Raw genomic sequence first — 20,471 nt, 5'->3', positions numbered from 1 at the left:
CCCGCCACCCTGTGCTCAGACGCGATCGATGCCCCAGCGAGACCACAGTTACCAATTTACGATCCCTTTTTTTTAACAATTCGACCGACAACTCCCCTACCAACTCGCGAACCTCTGGAGTTATTGAGTTAGGTCTGGATTATCGGTGACACGATGGGTCATGAAGAGTCTATTTCATATCTCTCTAAAATAGGGTTTCTGGGGGTCCTAAGAGTTTAGGTCTCTAGACATTTTCAGGGCCACGTGAAGGGAAGACGGAAAACAGAAAAAGATAAGAGGCTATAGAGAGCCAAAAACAGGGAAAGGTGTTTGCTAGAGTCGAGTATCCCACCTAGAGCCTCCAGAGCTGCAGCAATTGCGCCACAGAAGCCATCACTTTCCCCGAGAAGCTGAGCTTTCGCAAGGCCCGCATCGCGAGCTATCCGAAAGTCAGAGAGGCCTCGCAGAGGGCAACGATAATAAATCGTTTCGCAAGAGCGTAATCGGCGTACGCGTGGCTCGGTGCGTGTGTCGAACCGGGCGTTGCAGCCTTGCGGAAATATAAATAGAGCCAGTGCGGGGGAGGGCCGAAGGAAGGAGGGAAACTTGAACGAGTCAGTCACACTCCACGTGTTTTTCTCACGCCCGCGTGCGCTGACTCGCGGCAGTCGACTTTTGCGCGACACAGCCTGCACCACGACCCTGGTCTAGACGCTCGTTGCGTAAACGCTCGCGAGCACGCTTGTGGGAAGCGTTTTTGCCTTTTTATCGAGCAGCTGGCTGCATCGATTTTATGCAGCCGAACATGTGAATAATAAATGTCTTCCCGAGAGGAACGAGGAAAATAACTTCTATCGGGGAACTCTGCAACGACTGGAGATTATTTTATTCAATTATTGTAAAAAATTGTAGCCGTAAGCTTAGTAATCAGTGATTAAATTCAGAAGAAAATAGATTACTAGTTTAATTTGTCCACTTTTGTCCTTTGTTACGCCTGCATGACAAATGAACTTGCGTGTAGCTTCTATCACACCTCGAGGTACAAAAAAGGGGCAAGAAGATAAAAAATTTCCGTAGCAAACAATTGCGCGCTGAGAAGACTCACGAAGTACTGATAATGACGTCTTATCGTGAAGCAACAATCCTCGTTTATCGCGGTTCGACTGTGCTTCAAAAAATTTTTATTTCTCGTGCCTCACGTACGACAATGTTGCGGCTGGTCAGGCAGGATCTTTGGGAGGCACGTTCGCAAAAATTCCACGTGAGAAAGAAAGAGAAAGAACACTGAAAGAATGCTCGAGTGCACTGTTTTCGTGAAACAGAATGCATATCGGGAACTGCATCTCAACCACACTGCATATTACGTTTTAACGATTGCCTAGGGAAGAATCGACAGAAGTTACGATTCCGTTTATTCGACGATCGAAGGGCAGCATTGGTTTTATTTCACTTCGGCGGCTCAATTAATGTTCTCATTAAGGATAATTGGTGCGCACGGCTCTATCCTAATTGATCGAAATCGCGGAAAACTACGCGGCATAGTTTCGGTCCGAGAACCGCGAAGCGTGATAACATTTTTTCACGCCATGAAAAGTATAAATACAAATTAGGAAGTGGGAGAATAATTGCATCCGCACATTTTTCCGCGAGGTAACTTCTACTTCTATGTACCACTGTTGTGGAACAGTTTATATTATGTTTACTAGAACTCAGATTTATTTCCTCGGAAAATGTGCTGACTACCAACGTGGGGGCAGCGTCCTAACTAAATTATTGGAAAAATATTCTCGTTATTTCCTGAGCTTCGCACGTGCCACGAAAGTTGGCAGATTCGCGAGTGAAACATGCACGGCGATAGTCAATGTCGCCGGGTCGAAACAGGCGGTTGCCCCCTTGAGAACTGTTCAACAATGCAACGCAGTAATTGCACACTGGTTACGTAATTACGTTAATGCCACATTGCAAAACCTTGGATGCATCGCGATCAATAAACTCTTCGCCAGCCGTCTCTATTTATATTTCCCGGCAAACACTGCGCGCATGTAACACAGTATACATATTTATTAAAGAGCACGGATTACCCGAGGAGGTCGTCGTTATCTTTGGTCTAGCTCGCGTCTTCACCTCGAGTCACTATCATTGTTCCTTCCTTTTTCTGAACACAACTGGAAACTATTTTATGCGCTGTTGATTCACTCTCGAAGTAGACAACACACTAGTTTTTACCAGCACTTTCTCGGTGAAGAGATGAAAGCAAAATGAAGAGATGGCACACGATACATGCTCGTCACTGTCTACGTGTGAACTTGGTGACAGCAGGTACACGACTGATTAGGGGACGTCTGAGCGTGACCCCATCTGATACCTGTTACCATTTCTTTAGCCCCTTTGTGATTGTAAACACTGAGGAGTTTGTTGGCATTCAATTAGGAGACGTCAGAATTATTTAAAGTAGAGGTATTCATTTCTGTACCTCTTCTCCTTTATTTTCGCATATAACAAGATGGGGCACTATTAAACTAAGCATGTTAATTCTTTTTTAATAAGATGCAATATATTTGAAAAGGCTCAGAAATGGATTCGTTGCCACAAAACAGTCAGATGCTTCCTTTGGTATTCTGCTGAACGAATTGAAATGTCAGGGCCTCGCTCACAGTTTAATTGCCAGTTAACGAGCCTCGTTCTCGTAAATAAATATAATATAATTGAGAGGAAACCAGTTTCTTAAATGGTCACGTGTACTCCTATTTCATAAGCACCCGGTATATGGATGTGCATACGGTTTAGTCGTTAGAACAAGAGAAAAACGATGCCAGCAGATGTTAGGCCAGCTTGCTAATTGACTCATTCGATGAAGTTTAGATACATAAAGAAGTTAGCACGTAGAAAGTTACCTAATCATTAAAATGAAGCAATTTTCGACTGAAGTACTTAATGTGTAATGTTTTCCCGTATCTCAGTACCGATCGCTATTAAATACAACAGCCAACTAATTAAGTCCCATTACTGCTCTTATTTTCACGTAGAGAAGCAACATCCTTTTTCCTTTTCCATAGGAAATAATTTAAGAAGAATCTATTATTTTATTTTCTACTTCTCCATCTTCCTTTTCGAGCATCAAGTTTAATTAGCCGTATAATCCGCGCAGTCAATGAGAGAATTTACGATTTTACGAAATCATGCGATGGCGGATGTAATTTCTGGCGAGGCCATCGATTAACCATTTTCCCAGTCACTATTAATACATCAGAACCTCCTAATTGCATTCGAATGCACGAGCAGCGATACCCTCTAATCAACGATGCCACGCAGAGTTCGCAAATCGAGTAATTTTGCAGAGGAATTTGTGGCTCTAGGGATTTACAACTCCGATTTGTCTACATTATTTGCATAATCTTCTGTAAAATATTTTTAGGAGAAATACGGAAGAAAAAGATTAACTAAAAGATCTACCATGAGACTCATAACCGATGCATGAAATATCAGCGTATGCAGGCCGATATAATGCAGCAACAGTGAAGCAAAGAGTAGAGAAGACTGGATTAGGAAGGACGGAGAGGGAGAGACCAAGACGGAAGCATAAAAAGAAGAAAAGAGAAGGGGAGACAACAGAGCACGCACTGAAAGAAGGGGGGAAAAGTAGCATAACCACTGGGGAGAGGCGAAGCAGAAAGGGTAGGGGAGAGAGACGAAGTTGCATGTGTGCGTGTAGGCGTGCAGTTCGTCCTTGGACTTATATAACAAGGAAGAGTCTGTCGGGAAAAGGATCCCAGAAAGGAACGAAAGATGAAAAGGGCAAATTAAAAAGAAAGGACGGAAACAACGCCATTGGTCTGCCCTCTGGTGGCCGAAAGTTTCGGGGAATTGAGCAGACACTTGCTAAAAAGTCCAACTAAAAGATTGTTCGGTCTTCAGGGTCGAGAGAAAAAGATGAAATAAAAAACTGTAATTGATTAGGCCCCTAAAAAGCGACGGAGGATGATGAATTGCGTAATTTAACGATTTCATGTCCCCAAAACGACGAGGACAAACCAATGCAGAGTGGGAACACGAAGAAAAGGAATGAGAAAAATGGCGACCATTACTCTCATCCGAAGTAAATGCAATAAAAGAAACTATTTTTTGAACCTACTAAAAATATAACCTATAATTAATATTTTAATTGCTTGGCATAATATTTTCATCTTGCCTTGCTAATGTGATTTCATTGCTCATTAACTTGCAAATCACCCAGACAAAAAGATGCAACTTGCTTTAATGCACTATACTATCTGTATCACATTAAGAAACCAGATTCAAAATTCAAATTATCTTTGCAGTAAAGCTTAAACTACGATCCATTAATCTACTTAAACGAAATGCTTGAAATTTGGCACTCGTGTTTACCCCTCAACGCGCAAGCTCGAGTACACTCAATCACTTCTCTCAATTTTACAAAATACTGATCCTTAAGAGGTTAGCTAATTAATTAAGATTCCATTGCACCGAGTATAAAATGAATAAAAAATATTTACAAGTGAAACAGCGGTGATTCCTCTTAACACGCGATCTTTTGCGCAGCTCGAAGGGGTTGGACAGCGACAGCGAGGGTACGGGGGTTAATTCGCGCCAGCTTGAGGTAGGACGTGCACAGACGGTCGACAGGTGTCGCCACGTTGCAACACATGCTTGACTCGGTCAAGCGATAATAATTCTCACGTGTCTCTGTCAAGCGGTACCGTGGCTTCAATTCACTCTACAAGAGAGACTATCTAGGTTAAAGACACGCCGTTATACTATTGCGTAATGCCAGAACATACTCGTCCAACCAAGCAGCTTTCTCAGCTCTCCCGCGAGCAAATGTCAACGAAAAATTCGACACAACTCACGCCCACGCTCCCATCGCCCCTGATGCAAACCGCGTACCAAATACATTGAACTTTAGAAAAACGACTTCCCCACACATATCCAATACCTAAAACCTGTATATAATATACACACAAGTAGCAGAGACAGGCATATATTCACGCGTAGGAATTGAGCCAAGAGAGGAGGGTACAGTCAAGATCAAAAGCGAGATGCGTGACATAGATTCGAGCGAGGGGCCAATTTTCACAGGAAGCCTGGCCGAAAGGCGAATGCCATGTTCGTAGAGGCTCCTCGGTGAAGGAGGATGCTCTCTCGCAGATATTCTCTCGCAATATCGCGGTCAAATACCGCGAATGCGGTCACTGAACTAGTTCCGTTTCGACCCTGACACTGCCATTGCCCCCAGCTCGCGATTTGTGTCAGAGGCTCAATATTGCCGCGATTTTATTTGCATGCAGAGTTACTCACCCCTCTCGCTGGACTCCATCTCGCACAGGCTCCTGGCACCCCGCTGGACGTGCGACGAACGAGACGAGGAACGAACAAGTACACGTGGAAAATAACTTTGTCGATTTCGGGCCGCTAGCTCAAAATTCACGACGGTATAAACATGGCCGGTTGGCTCCCTTGTCACAATTACTGTGGGGTCGTTGAACCTTCCCGAAATCCAGGCCCGCCGCTCCGAGACGCGACAACTATATATGCTTTTTTTCGATGTACTTGAAAAATAGCAAAGTACTGTGGCTTAGCGTGTGCCGCCTAAAAATAGATCCCGAATTCGGCGATTGTTTTGACTAACAATATGGTTCGCAACCTACTCAGGGGGTGGCGCTACGAATCGGTATCTGGTGCTTTTGAGTCTCGTCGATAGAGGGCTACGAGCCCAGCCGATTTCTCGCAAGAACGCTTTCCAACATAACCAAGAAAAATTCACTATCTTCAACACCTTTAATGTTCCATTTTCCAATCAGGATAATACACCTGAGAAAAATAAACCTTTTATGAAATATATGTAGAATGATTTATTCTGAGTATTACTGTAAATGAATTAAACTGTTCTTACACACTTTGAGGTGTCTAAACTCCTTCTGACTCCCTCACTGTGCACTAACTTGATCCACCAATGAGTATGCGTGGCTCACGAGTTTCTAGAACTGCATCTTGTTGATGAAAATGCGGAATAAATGGCGGCGAGAAAGATGCACTCGATGTTTTGGTGAACCGGTCGTCGAGAGTTATTAATCTTGAATTTTCTTAGATGCATTTACATGTTATGCAAATATAGATGCATTGATGGCAGGGAATGATATAAAGCAGACTCTACGAAAACTAGATTTTCCCTATTGCGCTAGAGAAGCTTTATGCAGAATCGGTAAGACGGCGGATAACCATTTCCCATTAAAGTTAACAATAATCCTAACAAAATTTTCCTTATATTTCTTTCTTGAAGAAATACTATGCGGCAGACCAGGGAAGCAAGTGGATTTACAACTGGATTTAATCTCAGACTTCGTGTTCGGCGAGATAGAACGACGAAAAAAGCGCAATATGACGATAGCGATGCAGGAATTGCAGCTGATAGAAGTTTTAAGCGATTTTTTTCAAAGCCCAGGAGGTAGTCCTGCAGTTCGCAATGCAGTCTTTTTGTCCCTTTTCCCTGCAGACAGTCCTAGGAACAAAGTCTTGGGCAATTTGGTGTCTCTGGCCATTACTATTCAGAACAAGGCAGTGCTAAATGCAACTGGAATTTGGATGCAACAGTTAGGCTCTACTTCACAGCAGAGTGTAGGATTAGCGAAAAACGTACTTAATGATTATTTTGTCCTTACTCCAAAATCTATTGACAAGTTGAAGCAGCTTCCTGTTCTTGCACCACATTTCACTGCGAACTTGTTGACAGCAATAGGGGAGGTTTACGAAGACAAAGATCCACCTACGAAACTCCTCCAGTTAGTAGGAGAATGGATTGATGAAAACCCAAGTCTTCTGTTGACTCCTTTGATGGATAATCCTGCTTTGCCAACTGGTGGCATTCCAATGACACCGATAACACCCATAGCAGGTTTATTTAGGTAAATTGGATGAGAGGTTTTTATATGCAATTCAGTATAAGGTGGCTATAATATTGATTGTTTTTCAGATGGTGTATTTTATGTCCATTACGCTTGACTGCTGTAGAAAGCTCAGAACAAGAGGAACAGAGAAAACTGTACTCTAAGATTCAACAGTTGCTTATGGATTCTGTATTGAGATTAAAAAATAGTGGAAATAATAAACACGCAATATCCGCACAGCATTTTGCAGCGACTGCTCGAGCTCTGACTGCTAGTTTACAGACTCCTACAAATATTAGTTCAAATACGCGTGACTTAGCCATGGAACGACTCGCGCAAGCTGTTAGTGCGGCTATGTCTACCAATTGTATTTATGGAAACAAACGTATGTGCTTATGGACTGCTTACTTTGTTAGTATTAACAGTCACATTAATTAATCTTCATTATTTCATACTTTTTTACAGAGGAATTACTGGCTCTGTTACAACCTTTATCCTATGAACACTTTCTTATTGAATGGACATTGCAAACCTATACATCTAAAGCTGCTTAATTTACCGTCTCTTGATTTGTATATAAATTTGAGTACAAAAATATGTATGATTCGATTATAATTGTAAATGTAAACAAAATTTTTATAATATAATAAATATTTATATCATGTTAAAATTATGAAGTTAATTTTTATATTCCTAAATTTACACACAATGTTAGAATGGTCTGAATGTCCTCTTTGATTTCAACTCCTGCAACCTCTTCTTGTCTAATTCAAACTTCTTCCTTAATTCTGCCAAATCTGAAAAAGAAATATATAATTAAGTACCTTACAGTATAAACAATTTTCCCAGCAAAATTAAAGAGTCATCAATTCTGGACCAGAAAATAGCTGATGTTTGAACTGCTACATCTCTGTCAAAAAAAATCGCAGCGGGGTCAGCCTGGTCTCATCCGAAAGGGCAAAGCCTCTACTTTAACAACTCTGAGTTGAACTTGGTTGAAAAAAATTCTCTACTCCATGACGCACCGAGAAAGAGAGGGCTGTTTCTCTTGGAACGTTTGTCTACTTTGGACGACTGCCAGGCACTCAATGAATTTTTTCTGCGATCTTATTCGGGTAGATATTAAAGCTGGAACCCTCCCCTGTCGAATGAGACCGCGGCGAGTGCTCTGCGATTTTTTTTCGCAGAGATATCGAGGTCTCAGTGAAAAGTGAGCCTGCAGCCTCTGGACCAGGCAGCTCTCCAGAGCCCGAAAAATAAGTCAATATTTGGGCTGCTGTATCTCTGTCAAAAAAAATCGCAGCGTGGTCAACCTGGTCTCATCCGAAAGGGCAAAGCCTCTACTTTAACACCTCTGAGTTGAACTTGGTCGAAAAAAATTCTCTACTCCATGACGCGCCGAGAAAGAGAGAGCTGTTTCTCTAAGAATGTTTGCCCACTTTAGACGACTGCCAGGAACTCAATGAATTTTTTCCGCGATCTTTTTAGGGTAGATATTAAAGCTGGAACCCTCCCCTGTCGAATGAGACCGCGGCGAGTGCTCTGCGATTTTTTTTCGCCGAGATATCGAGGTCTCAGCGAAAAGTGAGCCTGCAGCTTCTGGACCAGGCAGCTCTCCAGAGCCCGAAAAATAAGTCAATATTTGGGCTGCTGTATCTCTGTCAAAAAAAATCGCAGCGTGGTCAGCCTGGTCTCATCCGAAAGGGCAAAGCCTCTACTTTAACACCTCTGAGTTGAACTTGGTCGGAAAAAATTCTCTACTCCATGACGCGCCGAGAAAGAGAGAGCTGTTTCTCTAAGAATGTTTGCCCACTTTAGACGACTGCCAGGAACTCAATGAATTTTTTCCGCGATCTTTTTAGGGTAGATATTAAAGCTGGAACCCTCCCCTGTCGAATGAGACCGCGGCGAGTGCTCTGCGATTTTTTTTCGCAGAGATATCGAGGTCTCAGTGAAAAGTGAGCCTGCAGCCTCTGGATCAGACAGCGCTCCAGAGCCCGAAAAATAAGTCAATCTTTGGGCTGCTGTATCTCTGTCAAAAAAAATCAAAGCGTGGTCAGCCTGGTCTCATCCGAAAGGGCAAAGCCTCTATTTTAACACCTCTGAGTTGAACTTGGTCGAAAAAAATTCTCTACTCCATGACGCGCCGAGAAAGAGAGAGCTGTTTCTCTGAGAATGTTTGCCTACTTTGGACGACTGCCAGGCACTCAATGAATTTTTTCCGCAATCTTTTTCGGGTAGATATTAAAGCTGGAACCCTCCCCTGTCGAATGAGACTGCGGCGAGTGCTCTGCGATTTTTTTTCGCCGAGATATCGAGGTCTCAGCGAAAAGTGAGCCTGCAGCCTCTGGACCAGGCAGCTCTCCAGAGCCCGAAAAATAAGTCAATATTTGGGCTGCTGTATCTCTGTCAAAAAAAATCGCAGCGTGGTCAGCCTGGTCTCATCCGAAAGGGCAAAGCCTCTACTTTAACACCTCTGAGTTGAACTTGGTCGAAAAAAATTCTCTACTCCATGACGCGCCGAGAAAGAGAGAGCTGTTTCTCTAAGAATGTTTGCCCACTTTAGACGACTGCCAGGAACTCAATGAATTTTTTCCGCGATCTTTTTCGGGTAGATATTAAAGCTGGAACCCTCCCCTGTCGAATGAGACCGCGGCGAGTGCTCTGCGATTTTTTTTCGCCGAGATATCGAGGTCTCAGCGAAAAGTGAGCCTGCAGCCTCTGGACCAGGCAGCTCTCCAGAGCCCGAAAAATAAGTCAATATTTGGGCTGCTGTATCTCTGTCAAAAAAAATCGCAGCGTGGTCAGCCTGGTCTCATCCGAAAGGGCAAAGCCTCTACTTTAACACCTCTGAGTTGAACTTGGTCGAAAAAAATTCTCTACTCCATGACGCGCCGAGAAAGAGAGGGTTGTTTCTCTGAGAATGTTTGCCTACTTTGGACGACTGCCAGGCACTCAATGAATTTTTTCTGCGATCTTTTTCGGGTAGATATTAAAGCTGGAACCCTCCCCTGTCGAATGAGACCACTGCGAGTGTTCTATGATGTTTTGTCACGACTCTGCAGCAGTTCAAATGTCGATAATTTTTTAGCCCTAAAGTAATAGCCCTTTAATTTTGCTGTGAAGTGTGTAACATACTGATGTATTATAAAAACTTACTCTGTTTTTTACTCTCGCGTATTTGGAAAGTATAGAAGTTGAGCAGTTGCTTTTTCTTTTTTCTTTGCTCTTCTTTTTGTTGCACTTTATTAATAGTGGATTCTTTCCTAGAAAGTGCAAATTGTCCTCTCTTCTTTCTTCCACTTACAGTAACCCAACCATCATTATCTTCAGCCTCTTCTTCCATAGCTTTTTCGTTTGCTACTTTGTCAGCAATTTGTTTGTCATAATTATTCATGTAATCTTCAATTTCTTTTTTCAACTCTCCTTCATTACATATTGAGTCATTATATTGTTTGCACCACTCTGTGTAATCAATTATATAAGGAGAAAAAATTAAAAGTATTTCATAGATATAAAATAATTAAAATAACTCACTTGCTAATCCTGTTAAACATATGCTATCATCATTTAGTGTTATTGTACAGGTCGCAGAAAGTTCTAATGCTTTTTCTAAGCTGGATTCTCTTTCAAAAACTATGTATGCCGTTTTGAATCCTTTTGAAGTTGTAAAGAAAACATTAGAAACAATACCACAAAGCTTAGTAAAACTTTCTTTCAAATTATGTATTGTAACATATGGAGGTATATTTAACACGAACAGTGTCCTTCCCCTTGGGTGTTGGGGCTCTGGATTTCTGACAGAATGTTCTTTGAAAAACAGCTGATGTTTATCTATGCTCTCTTGGTCAAATCTAATCCATAATGCTAGAAATAAAATTGTTTAATAAAAACTTATTCAAGAACATAAATACATTAATTACATTAATTAATAACATAATGCACAGTTACTTTTAAAACCTCTGAAATTTTGTTTTTCAGTCTTCATGATCATTTTACGTTTTATAACCTCTATAAGAATTAATAACGAAAATAATCTGTCATTTACACATTTAATCTACACTTTAACACTGAGTCACAAAAATATATCAAGTACTTTAAACAAATTATTAAACACTATATATTATCATTGTTTAATAAACATGCTACACTTGAATGTATGTCCAACTTGCACGTGCAGCAGTGTAAGTATTTACAATTATACCTTTTCGATTTCACCGCCAGAGGGCAGTGAACTGTGCAATATAGGTGGCAGCACTACTTTTGCAGTACAAGATGGAAACTGATTCCTAACACTCCTTACAAAACTGTATAAAAAACTGCAATTATCAGATTTCTGCGACTCGTCTCAACTCCAAATGCATTTCAGTGAATTCAGGGCAAAATAAAAACTCCCTTCCTTTTTATATTTTTTTATAGATTCAGGTGTATCTAAATTCGTCAATTAATTCTCAATTATGCACTGTCATTTATTTAAGATCTTTAGTGTGCCTCTAATTCAATGTCGTACTTGTAAAGTGCATGCAATATATGTAGTTCTATGCAATACATCAATATCACAATACAACTGCACGTAAATGTCAGGGTCACAGAAAGGCGCGCACTAAACTGTGAATCACTTTTGGCGCTTTAAAATTTAGATTTAAAATTATGGAGCTCGTGAAATTACGAGAAAATGTTTCGATAACTACACGAATTATTAGCAATGAATATTTACGTATTAAATGTGTGTTTTGATTCGTAATTAAAATCAATATGTTTAGTTAAAATGTACAGGCTAACAGAGACAGGGAAATATTGATTACGAGAAAGCAGCAGGTAACAAGTAACGTGAAAGAGATGTGCAGATAGCATTCTAGTTCAAACAAATTGTGCAGTAGGGTGTCAACTATGTTATTGTTGTTCTCCATATTTTTCTTTTTGTTCACTCATTCAGAGAGCAAAATCCTTCAAGGGCGTCTGATCACACGTGAAGTATTACAAACATTTATTCATCCTATTAAGTTTCCTTCTACTTAATTACACTTTTTAATTGATCATTTTTCCATTTACAAATGCACGAACTTTAAAAATTACCAACTGAAAACGTATCTCTCGGGAGGATGTGTAGCAAAATGTTTTGTCTTTCAGAATTGGGTATTTTTAGCGAGATTCTGTTTTTTATCGGAACAAGGCACGTTTCGGTACGAGTTCGAATTAGGAGGAGAAGAAATAGATTTAAAAATTTTGTTGTATTACGATGCACCTGATCAATGGCCGAGCGTTTATCCCTCAAACAAAACGTGTATCGAAAAGGAAGCTATACTCTGGGACGGAATCGGTCAAATAGTACCATTATCGACACTAATATCGGAGCAATCAGGATGCAATCCAGAAGGCAACATAACGCGATGCTTAAGCTATCGAAGATTTCGGAGCGCTCGGCCACGATGGTGGTTCATCGCGTTAGCTGATTGTTCTTCGAAGAATGGACTAAATGTCTCGTATTACATATCGCTGACAAATGCACCAGCTGGCCACTTCTGGAGAACACATTTTTCAGCAGATGAATTCTGCAAGTAACTTTGTTACAGTCTCGAGTACTTTAATACTGTATAACTGAACTAATTTTCGTTTCAGATATACTTCCAGAGTTGATAGCAATTGCTTGCATTTATGTTGTACTTATAATGTTAAGTTTCTATGTAGCTATACAGTTGCGAGCAAGAAGACTCTTACATGTATCCTATAAAATATTTATGGCTTCTATGCTTTGTCAACTAATGGGGATACTGTTTGAAATTTATAGTTACATAAATCTCGGTGTAAGAGGAGTAGCACTAGAAAATGCTTCCTTACTTGGACAACTTCTAGAAGCATGTGCTGATATTTTGTATACAGTACTTATGCTACTGCTTGCACTTGGCTTTACCGTGACTAAGAGTATCTTAACACCAAGGCAAACGCGATGGCTCGTATGCTTTGTCTGTCTGAACTCTTTCTTCCAATTCTCTTTATACATATATCAATCTGATGTATTTGATCCTGGATTGGTGCTGTATATTTACGAATCACCACCAGGTTATGCACTAATAGTATTAAAATTAATTGCATGGATCGTATTTTCTCTTCGTTGTCTGAAGACAGTTAAAAAAATGTCTACAAAACTTCATTTTTATGGTTCATTATTTTCATTGGGGTCTGCATGGTTCCTGTGCCATCCATTAACGGTATTTAATAAATGTGCATTTTAATATTTGTGCTAATATAAAAAATACTTGAGTGATTTATGATTTTATAGGTACTCTGCATCACTCTGTTAGTAGATGAATGGGTAAGAGAAAGTGTTGCAAAAGGTTGTTCTCTGTGGATTGTCTTCATGGGACATGTAGTATTTCTGTTCATCACTAGACCATCAATGGCTAACAAACGTTTTCCATTTCACATCAGAACATGTCAAGTAATGCCAATTGGTGGTGAAGGACAGGACCACGGTTATGAACCTCAAATTAGAACAAGTTCTGCATTTACTATTTCACATCCACCTACTTTGCAATCCTAATAGAAAGCATACTCTAGAAGAAGTAACAATTAATGTAATTTAATTCTACTTTTATTACTATTTTGAAACATTTTGTAAGCAGCATATTAAATATGCTTTATTCAATGATAAATGTGTAACTAATCTATACCAAGAAACATCAATTTATATGTGACATAAATAACTAAGCATTTCTTTAATTAAAAAAGTATTTACAATAATTAACTTACATAATATTTTATATCACATATAGGTCTCTTTCAAAATCATTATTAGTCACATGAACCATCAAGCCAGCCATCCCTCCACCTTTGATCAACAAGTTTACAATCAAATTCAGGTTTCCCAAGCTTCTTGTTTACCTCATTATGGACTCTACAAAGCCACTGACTCAAATTCTTCTGTGAATCGGTCTGTGGTGGATTTTGTTTCAACTGTTCTTGCAAATCTTCTGCACACACATAGCAAGGATAAAATTTAGAGAACGAGTGAAAAAACTTCTTCATGTCTGATTTCTGTTCTTCACTTGGTTTATCAGGATAATATGCTGCTATGGTATGCAAAACCGACCATGTCCTTGATCCTAAATCATCCTTATCCAAAGGACAATCATCTCGTTTCCCACTGTTACTTACAGGTGGATTTTTCTCCTGCTTTTTTTCAGATTCCTTTTGCAAAAGAAAAGAGATATTTTCTCTCCAATATTTTCTACTTTACTACAAATTTGTAATACCTGAAAAGTAAATACAGTACCTTCTCAGAATCGAATGTTTTCTTCTGCATCTTCGCCCATGTCTTAAAATCTGTACACGCCCGACAGGGTTTCTCGTGAGACATTGTGTTAAAGTCACAGTATACATTCGTAAAACAGTTAAAAATTGTCACAATACTCTCACGTGGCTTATAACCTGTTCCATGAAACTAGAACATGTGTGCCTGTCGAAAGAAACCACTGTACATAAATAATCAACATCGCATCGCATTTTGAACGTGACGGTAGATATTTACTGACTATCAACCGCAATTATTTAGATTCACCATGAATTTTTGATAAAACGCTAGCCGATTTTCTATCAACTGACACATCGATGTGTAATATGTAGTACCTGCATACGTAACCAACTCGTAACTCATTTCAGATAAGAGGGCTATACGCTATACGTAATAATAACTTTAGGTTACGAAAGAGAGGGCACAGAGACGGTCCGAATATCGCATACGTTTCTCTCACATTTACGCTGGCCGCGAAGGGAAAAGAGAAAAAAGAAGAGCTCGGTTGTCTAACCTGACCTGAGTGCAGTCAGCGAGTGACAAATGTCAAGTGCAGTTTTGTCTGTGCACCGCAAATGATACGATTGTCGGTAAAGTTGATCCTCTGTATAGATGATGGCGAGTCGTAAAAGTCGATGTAAGGAGCAGATGTTCTCGTCGTCCTCGTCCTCCGAGGAAGAAATCGCAACTGGTTATGGGGATTATAAGGGCACGTCAAAGGATGACCCTGCGAGAAAGCGTCTCGAGAAAGACTTACTAGCAGGTTAGATTTTGCTGTATTCCTTCACGAAATTTCCTTGATAATTAGCCTAACTCGTTTTATTTGACATTTCTTGTAGGGATAGATGCATTGAGACAGGAAAAGAATCCCTTTAGTTTTAAACATTTCCTGAAAAAAGGTGCACAACCGAATTATTCTAAAGTTGGGGCACGTCCAAAGGTTTATTTTTCTCCTGCACCAAGTCCAAATAATTTGGAGAAGGATTCTACAGTTTATTCCCGTAATCCGACAGAACTACCAGATTTTGTGCAGGATCATTTAGTTGTAGAGCAGTGTTACCTGAATCATGAGTCTAAGCAGCAACCAATTCCTGATGTAGATAATCTTCCTGATTTTGCATTAAATAGTGTAGAACAGGAACAAGCTAGGCTTAGGAGTGAATTCAAGAAAGGTGAATGTTTTCTTTATCGATTACCTCGGAGAAGTCCATCTGTACCAAGTACAAGTTGTTCTCCTCACTTAAATTTAACAGCTTTTGACAAACCTAATACAGGCTCTACAGAACGTCCAGAATCATCAGGTATGTATGAAATAATATATTATTAATGATATATTGATAATGGAGTAGACTTAATGTATGTATCTCTTTTTACTCAGGGTTTCCATTAGATTTACCAATAGCTTTAAGTGAACCTGATCCTGATTCAAACAGTACAGTAAGAAATACTTCTGGAACTAATGAAACTGATGTTCCAAAATCTTTGCCAGATTTTTTAAATGATGGTCCCATTCACAATAGAACAGCATCACCTGCAGATTCTGAATCTGTTCCAAACAGTACAGAACCAACAAAAAGAAGGGTAATATTACTATTAAATAATAATTTCTGAGGGTAGAATTACCTCCATCCTCTTTTTTATAGTTACTGCTAGAAAATGAACGATTACGCTATGAATTGGAATTGGCTCGGAAACAAATCACGGAAAAATCAAAAAGGTAACTAAAAAATATCCATATCTCTATACTGTATTATTAATTTATATATTGTTTCTTTCAGAATTTTATCATTAGAATCGGAATTAGCATCCAGAAGAGAATTAGAAAACGAAGAAACGTCGCATCTTGAAAGATGCATGGTGCAGGTTGAAGATAATTTAAAACACAGTACAGTAAGTATGATTATCTTTGCTGTTTTTTAATATATTTCGGTAACTGTATTTTTATTTTATAGAGAAGAGCAGCAAGCGCAGAAAGCACTGTCATATCGTTAAGAAAAGAAATCAAAGCTTTAACGGTCAGCACAAATATTTTTTTCATAGCTTCTAAATTATCTAATGAAGTCTAAATAAATTTAATCCTTAATCTAGGCAGAGATATCTTTATTGAAATCGGAAAACGAGGAACTTAAAGTCAGAACTGCATCGAGAATTAAGGGCCAGAGTGGATCTCCAAGTACAGAACGAATTAGAAAATTAGCTGGTGATCTGAGAACTGCCGCTTCATCGGCGGAGATGTCATTAAGGTAAAAATCTCAATTTTAATCGCTCTTTTTTTTGTATTAAAAAATTCGAGATACTATGTGGTACTATTCTTATAGGCAGCTAATGTCTGGGGTGGACAATTTAAGAGTACTAGCTTCTGCGTTCGAAAATGTAGATAGGATAGAAGACCGGACCAAAGATTTTGTACCGCATTTTGATGAAGATAATGCTGCTGGTCCTGCGCTTTAATACGTTTTTATGTACACCTCTTTCTGTACACTACACCTTGTTTTACGTCTATAATATGTATTCCAGCCTGTGCTTGTAAGTTCCTCGAACTCACGCGTCTGCGTTGAGTATTCTTTTTGGAGTCGATTAGTGATTACCATTCAGTTGGAAAGCACACGTTTGTATAATATTTGTTGTATCCTTATACGTTAATAATAGCTTTCGTATTTCAACTTACACAACACTTATAGATATACACGACTGTAAATTATAACGGTTGCTTAACGAAGCATGCCTTCTCAAATGTTATTTTAATTCCGATCATCGAACAAGTATACCGAAGTGGCTTGAATCAATCTATCATGATACGGCTCCGAAAAAAGTTAAAGATTTTAACTTTTATACGTACATTTTGACGAAAATCCATAATGATAGCACTGGTTGGGAGTTGGAATACGATTCCAACACGATTGTTAAAAGAGCAACACTTTAATAGTTACATATTGTGAGAATGTTACATGTACAGTTTCAAATTACATGTTCCATTTTTTTGTACATGTCAAACCTATCAGCTATGTAATTAGATTTGAAACAGGCAAGATCCTTCATGTATTTTTCTATTTAAGGGGGTACATGATTCTTGAGTCTTGAAAAAGTGAATCTCCTTCAAAGATACTGAACAAATATGGTTTTTTAAGTAATGTGTAATAAAATAAATACAAAGTATCAAGATTTTAAGAAGTTGCCTTTGTATGTGACACGCTAAATCGATTCAACGTATTTAAATCTGAATATTACTGTACATCTGTTTACATGTATCAAAAAATGAATTAAATTAAAAATCGTAAAAATATATTCTACTACTATAATAAAATATTTTATACCGTAAAAAATCTAAAAACTTTTGAATCAATGTCTATGAATATTTTTTAAGATATACACAGAAGTATTCATATTTTTGCATCCATCTTAAATCGTTTAAAACAAGTCAAATATTTTTGTAATTAAAAAGTATAATTACAAAAATAACTCAAAAGCTTCAAGGCTTATTTGCCCCCTTAAAATTTAAATCGAAAATGAATAACAAATTTTCATTGAGCAGACTTTTCATTAATAGACTTATACATAACAGAATTAAATTGCCCGCATGGCATATTTTTTTATGCTGGTAACACATGTAGAAACTATATTTTAAAATTATGGCAGTGAACGCGTAACAAAGTAAATTTAAAGCTCATTATTTCCTTTAAGAAAATGCAATTTTCGATCGATGCACATAATATTTTGCCAACAAATTGCACGTACACAGGAACTCGAACAATTACTTTATAACAAAATATACAATATGCCAAAGTACTGAATAACAATATAAAAGAAGTTAGTCTTCATTTACATTACCAAATGCAAATTATTTTAATTCCCCTAGATATTAATTATTATACTGCTTATTGTAGACTTTCAAAAAAGCTAAGTAAATCAGTTTGCGTTTCAGTATGACTAGTTTGAGTATTTAACCAAGAACGACATGCGCCTATTGAAATGTTGCATCCAGACTCGCACATTAACGACTTCGTTTGTGTTTCTGCCGACACAGTAGTATCCTCAAGTTGAGTCCATGCCGTTTGTGTCTGTATATTAGATAATCCTAAGTCAGATGACAGTATTTCATTACAAGTTTGCGTGCACGTATTACTATATAATAATTGTTCCATATTATCAAGATTTGTAGTTTGTGTCTCAATGTTAGAACTCAAAACAAACGATCTAGTTAAGGAGTCTGAATCGAAAAATGATTGTGAATAAGCTTGCTCTGTTTGAGTCTCTATGCTGCTAAATTTATCATCAAAAGTTTTATCTGTAAGCATGGGATCTGATCTCGATATGCTACTAGAAGGCACAAAAGAATATTCTTCGCCAGTTGCCGCCGTTTCTCCGGCGTAAGGTAAAGTCATTAGAGCTACAGAACTCTTTGGAACACATTGTATTAGCGGATAAAATGTTTCAAATTCTGTTTGAGTAACATTGTCATTCAAAACCTCAAACATATCAGGTATTGTTTGAGTACCTGAAGTACTCTTTTCTTCCCAAAAATCTTGTAGTCCAACATCATGATGAAGTGGTAATGGACTACTGGGAAATAAATTTGAAGGTGTAAAATTGCTGAGATTAACATCCTCCTTTAACATTGTATAATCAGAGCTTTGTGATATTAAATTCTTTTTACGTTTCTGAACCTTTAACGAACTCTTAAATGCTTGTGAAGCTTCTGTAGTTTGTGTTTCCATTGATATCACATTTTGTCTAATTTTTTGAGAAATGGTTGTCTGTGTCTGCTTAGATACTCCACGTTTTCCACTGTGACCATTGCTAACATGTTTCAATGGACTGGATAGTCTCTTACTCCTCTTGCATTCATCTGTTTGTACACCAACATCTGAAGTCATTTTCCGTGTTGAATTGCTATTACAGTTAGTTATTTTATTCTCATTCTCATTTGTAGGTAGAATTGTAATTAATTTATTTATCCCTGTTTGACTAGATGGTAAAACTAATCTCATTGTTTTTGAATTTGTACGTCTACAAAATCAGGATACAAAGTTAACAATATTCAATTGAAATGAGGCTACATCTAAACATTTCCTTCAGACAACAGGCTTACCTTAAAGAAGTTTTATACTTATCATTTATAGCATGTAAAGATCGTTTGGCATGTGTGAGTAGTGCTTCATAAGAAACATAAGTTTTGGAACAGGAGCATGTGAACTCAGTTCCACATACTCTCATGTGGCCTTCTTTAGCTGCTTCTGTAGAGAAGCTTTTTTCGCAACGGGTACATGCGTAAGTCCTTTTTGCGTGCACTTTAAGGTAATGCTAAATGTACATTCGCATATGTAATTCTTGACTACAATAAAAATTCTCAAGAGAATTCGATTGAAAGACGAACCTGCTTAAGATATTTCATGCTCGTGAAATGCCTCCCTCCTTTCGGAGCATAAATGCACGATTCCTCAGGGCAGTGGTACTGTGCATTTTCCCTTATCGCTTTATCCAAATTCTTTCGCTGATGGACTTTGACATCGTGCATGCGGAATCGCGGCTCGTTTTGGAAGACGAGGCCACATTTGTCGCATTTAACATTGTTCGTTATCACGCTGAGTTCCTCTGGCGTTGGACAGATACTTTTCACGCTCTTCGAGACGCTCTCCGCCGGTATTATTTCTTCCATCAGAGGTTATTTTTGCACGGCACTTGGACATATGTATACACAACCCTCCGCGCCGTTTGGAAGATTGATCCAATCAATTCAAAACTCATACAGAATGTATTAAGGATTATAGATGCAAATCGAAGAGCAGAATTCAGACGAAGACACAGCGAAGCTTCGAAATCTGAAGGCTCTTTGAAGTGTTATGCTTTTTATAACATTTTTTCATGAATTCTATTAACAAGTCAAATGATTGCTTGTACTTTTGGAACACCCCGTATATTATTTTGCGACAGCTGCTCGCAGCGCCACTGAATTTTAGCGGTCATTTCTCGAGTTTCTAAGTCAGTAGTAGCAGAACCCTGTCGATAAGTAAATACCTTGCATGATATTTTAATTAATTAGTAGGAATGAAAAAGAGCACCTGAACGTAAGAATATTTGGATACTTTCACTCATTAGTTTCATTAGAAAATCAGGCAATTCAATTCCAATTGCTTCATTATATACTTTCATGGGACTGTGCTAATTAAATTCAGAATACGATATTTTACGATGTCTATAACTATTGTAATTCAATTAAAATAATAGCATTAGGAGAAAATAATTAGAACACTATATCATTGAATTTTTCATGTGTCGAGTACTTGGTTCTCAGGCTCCTG

At 38.6% G+C, this 20,471-nt stretch overlaps 7 protein-coding genes across 15 annotated transcripts in view; 3 read left to right on the top strand and 4 right to left on the bottom strand.

Annotated features, from left to right (window-relative positions):
• Positions 1-5,755, bottom strand: part of Usp (retinoid X receptor ultraspiracle) — a 35,288-nt gene extending 29,533 nt beyond the window's left edge. Inside the window, exons 1-2 of the mRNA XM_076381988.1 lie at positions 5,646-5,755; positions 5,296-5,546 (exon numbers count right to left, since the gene is read on the bottom strand). Of these exons, the coding sequence (XP_076238103.1) occupies positions 5,296-5,314 (19 nt within the window). The 5' untranslated portion in view covers positions 5,315-5,546; positions 5,646-5,755. The remainder of the gene's footprint in view (positions 1-5,295; positions 5,547-5,645) is intronic.
• Positions 5,756-5,950: 195 nt separating this feature from the next.
• On the top strand, positions 5,951-7,486 carry LOC143181539 (integrator complex subunit 15). Its single transcript, XM_076381989.1, has 4 exons — positions 5,951-6,199; positions 6,278-6,899; positions 6,968-7,266; positions 7,347-7,486. The coding sequence occupies exons 1-4, from the start codon at positions 6,121-6,123 to the stop codon at positions 7,433-7,435; spliced, it is 1,089 nt and encodes a 362-aa protein (XP_076238104.1). The 5' UTR covers positions 5,951-6,120; the 3' UTR covers positions 7,436-7,486.
• Positions 7,487-7,544: 58 nt separating this feature from the next.
• LOC143181540 (ribosomal RNA-processing protein 7 homolog A) lies at positions 7,545-12,052 on the bottom strand. Of its 3 annotated transcripts, none has more exons than XM_076381990.1 (4): positions 10,833-12,052; positions 10,419-10,748; positions 10,041-10,346; positions 7,545-7,678 (listed from the first exon to the last, which is right to left on the bottom strand). In XM_076381990.1, the coding sequence occupies exons 1-4, from the start codon at positions 10,873-10,875 to the stop codon at positions 7,593-7,595; spliced, it is 765 nt and encodes a 254-aa protein (XP_076238105.1). In that variant the 5' UTR covers positions 10,876-12,052; the 3' UTR covers positions 7,545-7,592. The 3 variants fall into 3 exon arrangements, with proteins under 3 accessions (XP_076238105.1, XP_076238107.1, XP_076238106.1); XM_076381992.1 differs by having other exon boundaries at positions 10,041-10,307; XM_076381991.1 differs by having other exon boundaries at positions 10,842-12,052.
• LOC143181447 (transmembrane protein 145) lies at positions 11,383-13,464 on the top strand. Its single transcript, XM_076381830.1, has 8 exons — positions 11,383-11,387; positions 11,418-11,477; positions 11,522-11,609; positions 11,658-11,699; positions 11,733-11,855; positions 12,012-12,435; positions 12,501-13,090; positions 13,162-13,464. Exons 1-8 carry the CDS (start codon positions 11,383-11,385, stop codon positions 13,420-13,422), a joined length of 1,593 nt encoding a protein of 530 aa, XP_076237945.1. The 3' UTR covers positions 13,423-13,464.
• Positions 13,018-14,819, bottom strand: Alr (Evr1_Alr domain-containing protein Alr). Of its 5 annotated transcripts, XM_076381997.1 has the most exons (4): positions 14,410-14,521; positions 14,155-14,337; positions 13,632-14,069; positions 13,018-13,435 (listed from the first exon to the last, which is right to left on the bottom strand). In XM_076381997.1, exons 2-3 carry the CDS (start codon positions 14,236-14,238, stop codon positions 13,674-13,676), a joined length of 480 nt encoding a protein of 159 aa, XP_076238112.1. In that variant the 5' UTR covers positions 14,239-14,337; positions 14,410-14,521; the 3' UTR covers positions 13,018-13,435; positions 13,632-13,673. The 5 variants fall into 5 exon arrangements, with proteins under 5 accessions (XP_076238112.1, XP_076238115.1, XP_076238113.1 ...); XM_076382000.1 differs by lacking the exons at positions 13,018-13,435; positions 14,410-14,521 and adding an exon at positions 14,687-14,819 and having other exon boundaries at positions 13,487-14,069; XM_076381998.1 differs by lacking the exon at positions 13,018-13,435 and having other exon boundaries at positions 13,487-14,069; positions 14,508-14,644.
• Positions 14,785-19,533, top strand: L(3)04053 (lethal (3) 04053). Of its 3 annotated transcripts, XM_076381983.1 has the most exons (9): positions 14,785-14,935; positions 15,012-15,344; positions 15,447-15,473; positions 15,551-15,753; positions 15,816-15,889; positions 15,951-16,062; positions 16,125-16,187; positions 16,261-16,415; positions 16,491-19,533. In XM_076381983.1, the coding sequence occupies exons 1-9, from the start codon at positions 14,785-14,787 to the stop codon at positions 16,621-16,623; spliced, it is 1,251 nt and encodes a 416-aa protein (XP_076238098.1). In that variant the 3' UTR covers positions 16,624-19,533. The 3 variants fall into 3 exon arrangements, with proteins under 3 accessions (XP_076238098.1, XP_076238096.1, XP_076238097.1); XM_076381981.1 differs by having other exon boundaries at positions 15,012-15,473; XM_076381982.1 differs by lacking the exon at positions 16,125-16,187 and having other exon boundaries at positions 15,012-15,473.
• Asciz (ASCIZ zinc finger protein) lies at positions 18,048-19,905 on the bottom strand. The gene is made up of 3 exons (XM_076381980.1): positions 19,547-19,905; positions 19,262-19,473; positions 18,048-19,179 (listed from the first exon to the last, which is right to left on the bottom strand). The coding sequence occupies exons 1-3, from the start codon at positions 19,826-19,828 to the stop codon at positions 18,048-18,050; spliced, it is 1,626 nt and encodes a 541-aa protein (XP_076238095.1). The 5' UTR covers positions 19,829-19,905.
• Between the last annotated feature and the right edge of the window lie 566 nt (positions 19,906-20,471).

The sequence above is a fragment of the Calliopsis andreniformis genome, chromosome 7 (genome assembly GCF_051401765.1).
Source record: "Calliopsis andreniformis isolate RMS-2024a chromosome 7, iyCalAndr_principal, whole genome shotgun sequence".
Classification (NCBI taxonomy): Eukaryota; Metazoa; Arthropoda; class Insecta; order Hymenoptera; family Andrenidae; genus Calliopsis; species Calliopsis andreniformis.
This window is presented reverse-complemented; position numbering and strand designations above follow the sequence as displayed.